An 11,165-nucleotide genomic window follows, 5' to 3' on the forward strand; every position below is an offset into this window, starting at 1 on the left:
CTGGCTGTTACCTCTGTTGCCCACCTTAACTTACCTCTCTGGCAGAATGATGGATTTTACACTGGGCGCAGAACCTGGCTGCATAGCTTGGTCTATCCATGAGAACACGTCTGTGTCTACCACCACAATGAGTACACCTGCAATATAAAAACTTCATTATTTTCCCATCCAAAAAACCAATGCTGTTTCACACCGATCCCCCAATACGAAGACAGATGGAAAAAAAAAGGTGTGAACATCACACGACTTTCTAATAAGTTAATTCTCATGCTGACTCACCTGATCGTATTGGTCCCAATCTCCAGATTCTGACTCAGTTTGCTCAGCAGTGCTGACTCACCTGATCGTATTCGTCGCAATCTCCACCTTCTGACTCAGTTTGCTCAGCAGTTCGTACTCATGCTGACTCACCTGATCGTATTGGTCGCAATCTCCGCCTTCTGACTCAGTTTGCTCAGCAGTTCATACTCATGCTGACTCACCTGATCGTATTGGTCGCAATCTCCACCTTCTGACTCAGTTTGCTCAGCAGTTCGTTCAGTTCGGACCAGGCTTGTTCCGCTTGCGTTGACTCGGTGACGCGTCTGTCGTACGTTTGACGGGTCTCCGGTTCTCCGATGAGATCGAATGCATGCGCCAGGGTTTTGAACGCTTCCTCAGCGCCGGCCTGCTGATTCTTGTCCGGATGAACCAGGATCGCTTGCCGCCTATAGGAATAGGATAGAATAGAATATATCTTGTTTATCCTTCTCTCTTCGCTTTCGGGACTGTAATGGCCAAGGTCTTATCCTCCCGAAAGCGAAGAGAGAATGACAAGATGTTTAAGATAAAGTTCACCCCGTGCGGGAATCGAACCCGGGGCCTAGCGCTTACGAAAAGTTGCGACATTTTTCCTGACAAAACTATTTCATGGGAACTCACCTTGGCATCAGCTTCAGCTTTCTTTCCCTTGCCGGATTTTGATTTGCTCGCATTCTCGCCCTTCACACTGACAGGTGGTGTGATCTTGTTGTTGCTCTTGTTACTCTGGGTAGGTAGTGGTGGAGACTTGGTGAGTACAGCAGAGTAGGAGGGTCTCATCGGTTTCACTTCAGCCACCATACGAGGCTTCTTTCCCACATTGTTATTGGATAGCAGTGACTCCTGGCGCGGCATGTCACTAAACACAGCAGCAGGCCTCTCTTCCTTCTCCACACTGAATGTGTTGGGTGCTGAGAAGGAGTTTCCAAACGGACTATAAGTCCCACTCTGGTTTGGCACCCAGTTCCCCACCAGATTATCAATGAGTTGATGCCCAGGATAAGTGTTGTTGTGGGAGGACATCATCTGATCATTATGGTTGGCAAACAGACCATAGTCTCGCATGATAGATTGCTGCTGCGGGGGTGGGGGATGTTGATACGGCTGCTGCTGGTGGTGTTGCAGGTAGCTATTCTGATAGTGCTGCTGCATGTTACCATAGGACATGTAGTTGTCATGCCCAGGGGCAGTGTTATAGTACATGCTATGCTGCTGGGCTTGCTGCTGCTGTTGTTGCTTGTAGATAGGTGGCTGTTGAATAGGAGGCATCTCAGAGGATGTACTCTGCCATAGGTGACTTTGATTGGATTGGTTTTGGCTGGGTTGACCCAGCACAATGTACTGACCATCGTAGCTCTGTAGATCAGCTGTGATGTGATTGATGATGTCGTCTATAGAAGATTTCTTAGGGGACAAGCGTCCACTTGAATCACCCATGATGGATGATTTAATCTCTCTTCTTGTTTATAATACCAGTATAGGACTGAAAAGTCCCTTTACGCCAGCAGAAAGGCTACTACTCTTATTTTGGTCAAATTCTCAAATTATATTGAGGATAAAACTCCATACCTCGGCTGGCATTGAACCCACGCCCTCCTATTTACCAGGCGAGCGTCTTGACCACTACACCACCGAGGCAGGTTATAGGCCAAGGAAATAAAGAAAGAAAGGATAAACTTTGGCTTTAAAAATTATAATGCGCAGGTGCGGGAATACATGATCAAAGATCAAACCTCTTTTTAATGAACACAAAGTGTGATCCCAGCAATTACCTGTAATACTTCTTGATATCATCGTCAGTACAGTCCGGGGCCACACCTAGAATACTGTACGGATCTTTCTCCTTGCAAGACAGAAGGCGTCGGATAGCTTCATCCCCTGTGGCCGGTAGACTAATGTTCTTCGAGAGTTTGGGCCGTTTCTTTCTCCACGGGAAAGAGTAGGTCCACCATTTCTTGTGCAGAAGAGAGGCCAGCTTGAGGCGGACTGATACTGCCCAGAATCGGGCACACTCCATGAGAACACCGAATCTGAAACGGGAAAGATGTGTTGGGTTAAAGCCCGTTCCCACTTGTCGGTCGGAAAAAAAATCGTGTCGTGTGTAGTGCAAACACTCATTTAATTACAATTCCCACAGGACATTCGGGAAAAAAATCGGATAAAACTCACAAGATGACCAGCTGACCACCATTGACAAAATTTTAATCATTTACAAGCGAAGGACCAAGGCCATGTGTGACACTTATATTGCAACGAGTTACTTTCTGGTGTGTTGACCAAGTAGGGAAGTACTGTCTCTCTTGTTGCCCACTTGATGGGATGGAAGCTATTTTTTTTTTTTTTTTTTTTTTTTTTTTTTAAACAATACTTTCATACAATCTCTCTGTCTCTCTGAAACATTAAACAAACCATTTTCATTTTTTTGTTCCTGAAATACAAAAAGAACTTTTTTATATCACCTTGGAGACTTCAACTCATATCAAAATGTGGAGGAGATATCCTCCCTCTTTCCTGTTTATCCCATTCTTCCCTTGACCTCTTGTCTATTTTGTAGGTTTCATTATTCATTAGTCTTTGGTTTGTGCTACATAGTAGGTCTGTAGATAAGAATTTTCAAATAATACCAACCTAATGAAAAAAGAGAGTAGCAGATCACGCTAATAGCCAGGACCAAAGTTAAAATTAGTTCAAGTTAAACTCCATATAGGTATTAATCAATTGGATCAATTAAGTTTTAATCCCAAGTTTAAAACCTGAATCAGATGATTAAATCAATGTAGTGTAATTTAAGTTTAAACTCACACTTTGGTTCCTGGCATTCATGTTTGAACTATAGGGCACCCAGTAATCTTATCACCACGTCCGATAGAACTTTACCCAGGTGAGTTCAGATCTTAGGTCAACAAGGTCACAAGCTGATAGTCAACACTTGCATTTTGTACAGTACCAACCTACCTATGAGGTGGTGTAGTGGTCAACACACTCGCCTGGTACACAGGAGGGTGTGTGTTCAATCCCAGTGGAGGTATGGAGTTCTGACCACAATATGTGTAATATGAGAGTTTGGCCACAATAATAGTAAGTTTACAGCAGGAGTAATGGTACTCTTTAGTGCTCTGTGAACACTATCACTATTATAAGTCGGTCAGGAAATTCAATGATTTTTTCCTCACAAGATAATAGAAAAACATAAATGGGACTTTAGACCCAAGAAAGTTTGATCTGATACTTTACTTACATAAGTTAAGAAACATGAGTATGGTGTAGTGGTCAACATACTCGCCTGGTACACAGGCCGGCGTGGGTTCAATCCCAGTGGAGGTATGGAGTTCTGACCACAATATGTGTAAAATGAGAGTTTGGCCACAATAATAGTAAGTCTACAGCAGGAGTAATGGTACTCTTTAGTGCTCTGTGAGCCATATAAATGAACACTATCACTATTATAAGTCGGTCAGGAAATTCAATGATTTTTTTCCCCACAAGATAATAGAAAAACATAAATGGGACTTTAGACCCAAGAAAGTTTGATCTGATACTTTACTTACATAAGTTAAGAAACATGAGTTCACTAAGGTCATCAACAAGCAGGGAATAAAATGACCTTTGATTTTAATGAAACACTCTTAACAACAAAGTAGACAATAAGTACTACTTAACTAGGTAAGTAGGTGCTCTTTTCACATGATTTTGTTTAGTTGAAATGTCTATTTTTAGGATAGTTGTTCATTTATTTGAGTTTTATATGTTTAGGTCAAATCATGGGACTAATTTTTGATTCACTTTTACCAAATGGATGGGCTTGATTCTTTTGCTTTTTACATGGAAGACATAAGACATATAAGGTACACAATAGGGCTGCCTGGAAGGGACTGACAAGAAATTCTGACCCTATTTACTTAAATGGGTAAAAACTAGGAAGAAGAAGGCACTGATTTTAGCTAACCCTGTCTAGAAACCAACCTTTAAAATTATATGTCTACTGCATTCACTAAATTATGTTTACAAGTTCTTAAACAAACCTGGTTCAAATTTCATACTGCAGAAGAGATTCTAACCCTCAAAGCCTTGTGTTCACAACAGCAGGTATGATTTGTGTTTTGCTCTTTGATGGATATTCACAAGTTTAGTTGAAATGTCTATTTTTAGGATAATTGTTCATTTATTTGAGTTTTATATGTTTAGGTCAAATCATGGAACTTATTTTTGATCCACTTTTACCAAATGGATGGGCTTGATTTTTTTGCTTTTTACATGGAGGGCATAAGACATATAAGGTACACAATAGGGCTGCCTGGAAGGGACTGACAAGAAATTCTGACCCTATTTAAATGGCCAAAAACTAGGAGGAAGAAGGCACTGGTTTTAGCTAACCCTGTCTAGCAACCAACCTTTAAAATTATATGTCTACTGCATTCACTAAATTATGTTTACAAGTTCTTAAACAAATCGGGTTCAAATTTCATACCGCAGAAGAGATTCTAACCCTCAAAGCCTTGTGTTCACAACAGCAGGTATGATGTGTTTTGCTCTTTGATGGATATTCACAAATGACTACCCTGCATACAATCTAAGTTTAGATAAAAGAGCCATGCTGTCAATGTTATTGGCATACAGTGCAAACTCTTGATTGAATGGCACAATTCCAGAGACACCTACAGAATTTGTTTACAATAAAAAGTTATGTTTCGTTGTTTAAATAGAATTTGAATTCTTCACAAATAGAATTTGAATACATTACAGAATTTAAATTTGAGAAATTGTTATTCACAGATTTCACATCTGACCCACATTTCTAGATCAACTTTGCCCCCTCATTTAATTCATTGAAATGGAGGGGGGGTAATAAGATAAGATGGGTGTAAGTACTTTACCTACTTACCTATAAATTGCTTTGGTGGGATTTAGAAGCAATATTACAGAGTTCTAAGAATTTAAGAAATGATAGAAGAAATGAAATGTTTGGCAGAGTATGAGATTTGTGTCTGAGTCATATAAATAATGGCCCATCATTGACATTTTTATGAGTATCTCACATGTTTTTTAAGCTTCATATAATTTCAAGTGTCAACAAAATATTTTCTGTGAGATTTTAGACCCCTTTCACTCTACACTCTTTCATATTAATTCTGTTATTTACTGCTTTGAATTATTTGATTCTGTGATCAAATTTTCATTCAAACCATAGGTATCCATTGGACTGAGCACATGAGAATCCAAAACAGGTGAGTAGGGGGTAAGTAATGATTTATTTTAGGCAGCAACCAAAAATTGGAATCAAAATTTTAGACATGCAATTTGTGATACAGATTTATGTATAATTATAAAGAGAGAAAGGGCACATAGAACACAAAATACAGAAAAAATAATACATACCTATCCACAAAAATAACTAAATGTCAGTTCAAGCATTTTGATCCTAAGAAGTATTCATGATGTAGCATAATGTTTACCTAATGCCTAAAATGAGAAACTATGACCAATGCAAGATTTCATCTTCTTGCTCTCTTTTTTCAAGGAAAATTTGACCAAGAAAAACATGAAGTACTATAAACTGCTAGAAATTTACCCTTTCAATTATTATAAAATATCTTCTTTTTATTTGCCTTTTCCCTTGTTCAGATGGGGTCAAAATTAATTGTTGGCCTCTCAATCAGCTTTAGTGATTGCTTTGAGGCCAACTGGTTTTGGCTAAACAAAATTTTCTGAGTGGAAGCCCTTTGCACTCAACCTTTGCTATTAATATAGCACAAGGAAATTTGGACTAGTCTACTCCCTGTTTATAGTCCCTTAGCTAGAGGCTGATCTACTCTCTGTTTGTAGTCCCTCAGCCTTTGTGTTCTTAGGGCCTATTATTATTAAATACAATTATACAGGAAAGCTCTTTCAGAGAAGCTAGCAAAACCCCCTGGCCTCAATATTTTTAAACAATTTTGAAGTGTTTTCAGCTTGGTGTTAAAAGGACTATTTACCAAGTTTAAATAATGCAAGCACTCAGTCACAGGTTAGATTCCTGGCCATGGCAAATTTTATCAGGGATAAGGTTTGTTCTTGGAATGGTTGGCTTTCCCCTATCCTGTCTTCTTTTCTCTTTCATTTTGGGATGATAAAACCCTAACAGTTATAGTTCCCTCTATCAAACCTCTTGAAAATAATAATGATCAAATAACACTGGATACAATCACAAAAGCAGTTCCTATCAATAAATGCTGAAGATACAACTTCTTGACCCATGTAGAGTGCCAAACCAGTTTTGCTTCTGAAGACACAACTTGACCTCCTCTTTTCTTCTATGCCAAAACAGAGATACCCACTACAACATTCTCTTTCTAGATTCTAGACCATCATTATCCTGTGTTTTACAAAAACCTTTCCAGCAGTAGGTTATGAGCTCTCCAGTAGGTGCCACCCCTAAGCAATCATTCAATGGGAATATTTTCCCAAGCTTTTCTCTCTTCCGTTTTGGGACGATAAGACCTTAGAAGTTGCAGTTCCCTCTATCAAAGTCTGAGTGATGTTAAAACCCACAACATCTCGTTTCAGATGTATTACACCTCGTTGGGAAGAGCAGCTGTTCCTATTGGAATCCCCCACTCATATTTTCACCCCAGACACTGTTCTCCTGTTCGAAATCCGCGTTTCCCAAGCCCCAGTTGAAAGTTGTTGAGTGTCTGGTTCAAAAGCATCACCTAAGCCTTCTCAATTGAAGTTTACTTTATTGACACCACATTCATGCAGTTCATAGAAAGTTCAAAAAAGTCAGAAAAATATGGAGCAACCATATCAGATGGCCACTGGCTTGTTTACATTTTTATTACTGTCTAAATAAGGATAACCACGGCCCACATAAAGTCCTAAATTTACACTCTGTCTACGCCATCTCTAATGCTTTGTCATGAAACACAATCACGAGAGAGGACTTTAACTTGAATATTATCGATAAAAGCTATAGGGAAACTTACTTTTCAGAAGAAATTGGTCTACAGTCAAAAGCTCAACACGTTTACAGCCATTTTTCCTTTCTCCGTTCTCCGTTGCGATTTGCTGCAAAAAAAATCACCAAATAAAAATAAAAAGTAGATAAATAAACTTGCCAGGAAGCAAAACAATGTTGCCAAGCCTACTCACCAATCGAACAGTTGCGATTTGCTGCAAAAAAAAAATCACCAAATAAAAATAAAAAGTAGATAAATAAACTTGCCAGGAAGCAAAACAATGTTGCCAAGCCTACTCACCAATCGAAATATATCCGTACAGAAATCTTTCCAGGGGCGGATACAGGGGAAGGGTTTGTCTTTTTTTTTACGTTTTTCACATGTCATGGGAAATTACAAATTACACCCTGGGGGACTATAAACAGGGAGTATTTCCCTACCTGAAGAAATAGCAAAGGTTGAGTTCCAAGTCTTTTTTTTTGACGTTTTTCACATGTCATGGGAAATTACAAATTACACCCTGGGGGACTATAAACAGGGAGTATTTCCCTACCTGAAGAAATAGCAAAGTGATAGGTTGATCTTATAAGTTATTACAAATATAATCAAAATGATCCTGTCTTCTACCCAGGTGTACCGGTGGTTCAAAAAGTTCGCCAAGTGCACCAAACTTCGACACTCCCTATACGTGACGGTGCGTGATGTTGATAAACCGGATGGGTTGACCTTATAAGTTATAACAAATATAATCGAAATGATCCTGTCTTCTCCCCAGGTGTACCGGTGGTTCAAAAAGTTCGCCAAGTGCACCAAACTTCGACACTCCCTATACGTGACGGTGCGTGATGTTGATAAACCTTCTCCCCTGAGTCCTACATCCAAATCCAAGGTAGAATTACATTCTGATCTGACTTCCGTGCAGAGTAGCGGACATGAAGTTTTAACTATGGGACAGCAGGAGGATGCAAGTAAACCGCCTGGATTTGTAAGTCATACAAATTTATTGTGACTGTTTTTAAAGAGGTTTGATAGAGGGAACTGTAACTGCTAGGGTCTTATCGCCCCGAAATCGAACAGAAAAGGAAGACAGGATAGGAGAAAGCCAGCCGTTTCGAGAACGAACCTTATCTCTTCAAGATAAAATCCGCCCCGGGCGGGAATCGAACCCGCGGCCTAGCGCTTAAAAGGCAGACGAGCTACCAACCAAGCTAACTAGGCTGGCTGACTTTTTTTTAAGTAAATTATTTATGACCGATAGGTCGCGGGTTCGATTCTCGTCCGGGGCGAACTTTATCCTAAACAGATAACGTTTACTCTCGGAACGGTTGGCTTTCTCCTATCCTGTCTTCCTTCTCTCTTCGCTGTCGGGGCGATAGACCCCAGCCGTTACAGTTCTCTCCATCAATCATCTTTAAAAAATCTTAAATGGTTCGTTTCATTTTGATGAAATGTTCAACAGCTAAAGAACATTTGCTCATTACTTAGATTTTGGGTTCTATCGGGCTCTTAAGTAACCTTGGAGAGGCCTTTACCTGAGCCCTACTCCTACAGTTGACTGAACCTCTAGTTATGATTCCCTATTGTGTGATTATAGTCAGAGCGGAAACCGTGGCAATGGACCAAGTTACCAGCTATTCTATCACCCGTAATGACAGTGTAAACCAAGAAAATCTTGATTTTAATGTCAGAGAAGATGAGAACAAAAGTTGGGATGGAAATGTCAAAAATAATGTTGATGTCAGTAGAGAAGACTCAGGCAAAGTGAACGAGATATTTACTGTAGCAAGTACAAGTGCTATTCCAAATCTTGAACCACTTGCAGATTCCACAGATTTCTCTGAAGATGTACGGAGTTTATCTGCACAAAGGTAAACTTTCTGTATTAGTTTTTGTCATACCTTTTTTACTTTCCATTAACATGCTTATCTTACCTTTTTACATGCTTATCTATCTAATTGTACCTACATTTTCCCCTGATTTTTAGGAAAAAGAAGAAGAAGAGACTTACCAAGAAGTCCAAACATCAATCAGCAGAAGAAACGGAATTGAAACCAATCAAACCAGAGCAGGATATCAGCAAATATGATGGTAGGTATACGTACCAACATAATTGTGAAGATGAAGTTTTCTTCTTCTTCTTTTCTTGGTCTTAAGGCGTTTATGCCTCTCTCATATTGTTTAAATTTATCAAAAAGAAATTTGAATTATGTAATGCAAACAAGGATCTGCACGAGAAACAGGTGACAGGCAACGAGGTACAAAACAGACATGACTAGAGGCAACTGACAAGAAACGTCGACCCCGCTTGAGCGGGATTAAAGACATGTCATGCTGGAATAGGACTAAATTAGTTCTTTGAAGATTAATTTTGGTCATCTAACGTCTAGTACCTACACAGTTTCTGTTACTTCCATCAAACCCTTTTCCAAGCTACGTTTCCGTCATACCCTATACATTTATCACGCTTTTCTGAGAAAACTTTAAACCCGTGTATCACAAAATCTCTGCGTACAGGAAAAAAACTAATTACATTTTTGAAATCAGCGCATAAAGACGCATCCGAATATGTATCTATCACTTATATGTTACAAATTCCTTGTTGACCAGTGTTACCTATTACTTAAGAACGCGGCAGGGCTCTGTAAGTCAAATAACACAGCAGAGAATACTCCCCTCCGATTTTAAGTCCTTGCAAATAAAAATAGAAAGTGTGTTACACAAAAAGACAAAGTCAAAGAAGATACTTGGATGCAAATTCTGTTCCCCACTTACTATACCTCAATTTATATATATTACATTTTTTTTTTTTTATGAACTCGAACTACCAACCTCCAGGCCCAAAATCCACCGCGCGAACCACTAACTCTGTTTCGTATTTCAGACGAGCACGTGGTGTGTATCTGTATTCATGAGAGTGACCTTCTACTCACGGATGGGCAAGTGTTGAAGCCCATAGTTCAAGTACACGTGGTCAATGAACATACGGGGCAATATCTCACCAAGTCCTGCCCTTCTGGTCCTGTTGATAATGTGTACATTAGTCCTCTCCAGACACAGGTGTTTGATTTACATGCCAATAGGTAAGAGGGTATGTAAGGGTAGGATGAAGTAGATTTATCTGCCTTCATGGCGTAGTGGTCAAGACGTTCGCCTGATAAAGAGTAGCTGCTGTCTTTTGTCGGGTTCGATTTTCGCCCGGAGGGGATTTTATCATGAACGAATAATGTTTGTTCTCGGAACGACTGGCTTTCTCCTTTCCTGTCTTCTTTCTCTCTTCCGTTTTGGGACGATGAGACCTTAGAAGTTGCAGTTCCCTCTATTAAAGTCTGAGTGATGTTAAAACCCACTAAAGCTCATACAACGTCTCGTTTCAGATGTATCACACCTCGTTGGGAAGAGCAGCTGTTCCTATTGGAATCCCCCACTCATATTTTCACCCCAGACACTGTTCATTTCTTCACCACAAATAATTCATGATTTGATTTTGTGTGTTCTATGTTTGCAGGGTTGCATGAACGACAGTATGAACACGGGTTGCACACTATCACCATGTCGTTCTCTCCTATTCAGTGCAAGTGAGGATGGTAGTGTTTATGTATGTATGTTCTATGTTTGCAGGGTTGCATGAATGACAGTATGAACACGGGTTGCACACTATCACCATGTCGTTCTCTTCTATTCAGTGCGAGTGAGGATGGTAGCGTTTATGTATGGGAATGAAATCCGCGACTGTTCTGGCCGTCCTAGACCATCCTCCCTGTATAATAAACTCGGCGCCTCCACTGTGTATCGAGTAGCCTGGGGATTTCTCAGATTATTTGGAGCGAATGGAGCGGAAAATATCGGCAGAAAGTTACGCCTTCAGCTGTTTCGACCGAGGAATGAGATACGAGCTTCTGATGAAACTGTGCCACTGGTGAGACACCTTCT

The 11,165-nt window shown here is 40.0% G+C and overlaps 1 protein-coding gene and 1 long non-coding RNA gene across 2 annotated transcripts; one reads left to right on the forward strand and one right to left on the reverse strand.

The window, feature by feature from the left end:
• LOC103519860 (dnaJ homolog subfamily C member 14) lies at positions 1–2,352 on the reverse strand. The gene is made up of 3 exons (XM_026831184.1): positions 2,073–2,352; positions 483–707; positions 1–137 (listed from the first exon to the last, which is right to left on the reverse strand). Exons 1-3 carry the CDS (start codon positions 2,315–2,317, stop codon positions 26–28), a joined length of 582 nt encoding a protein of 193 aa, XP_026686985.1. The 5' UTR covers positions 2,318–2,352; the 3' UTR covers positions 1–25.
• Positions 2,353–8,920: 6,568 nt separating this feature from the next.
• Positions 8,921–10,675, forward strand: LOC103519861. The gene is made up of 4 exons (XR_003394346.1): positions 8,921–9,103; positions 9,220–9,323; positions 10,117–10,315; positions 10,610–10,675. It is a non-coding gene; the product is annotated as an uncharacterized LOC103519861 (long non-coding RNA).
• Positions 10,676–11,165: the final 490 nt, after the last annotated feature.

This window comes from Diaphorina citri, unplaced genomic scaffold (assembly GCF_000475195.1).
Source record: "Diaphorina citri unplaced genomic scaffold, Diaci psyllid genome assembly version 1.1 scaffold2999, whole genome shotgun sequence".
In the NCBI taxonomy this organism is placed as follows: domain Eukaryota; kingdom Metazoa; phylum Arthropoda; class Insecta; order Hemiptera; family Psyllidae; genus Diaphorina; species Diaphorina citri.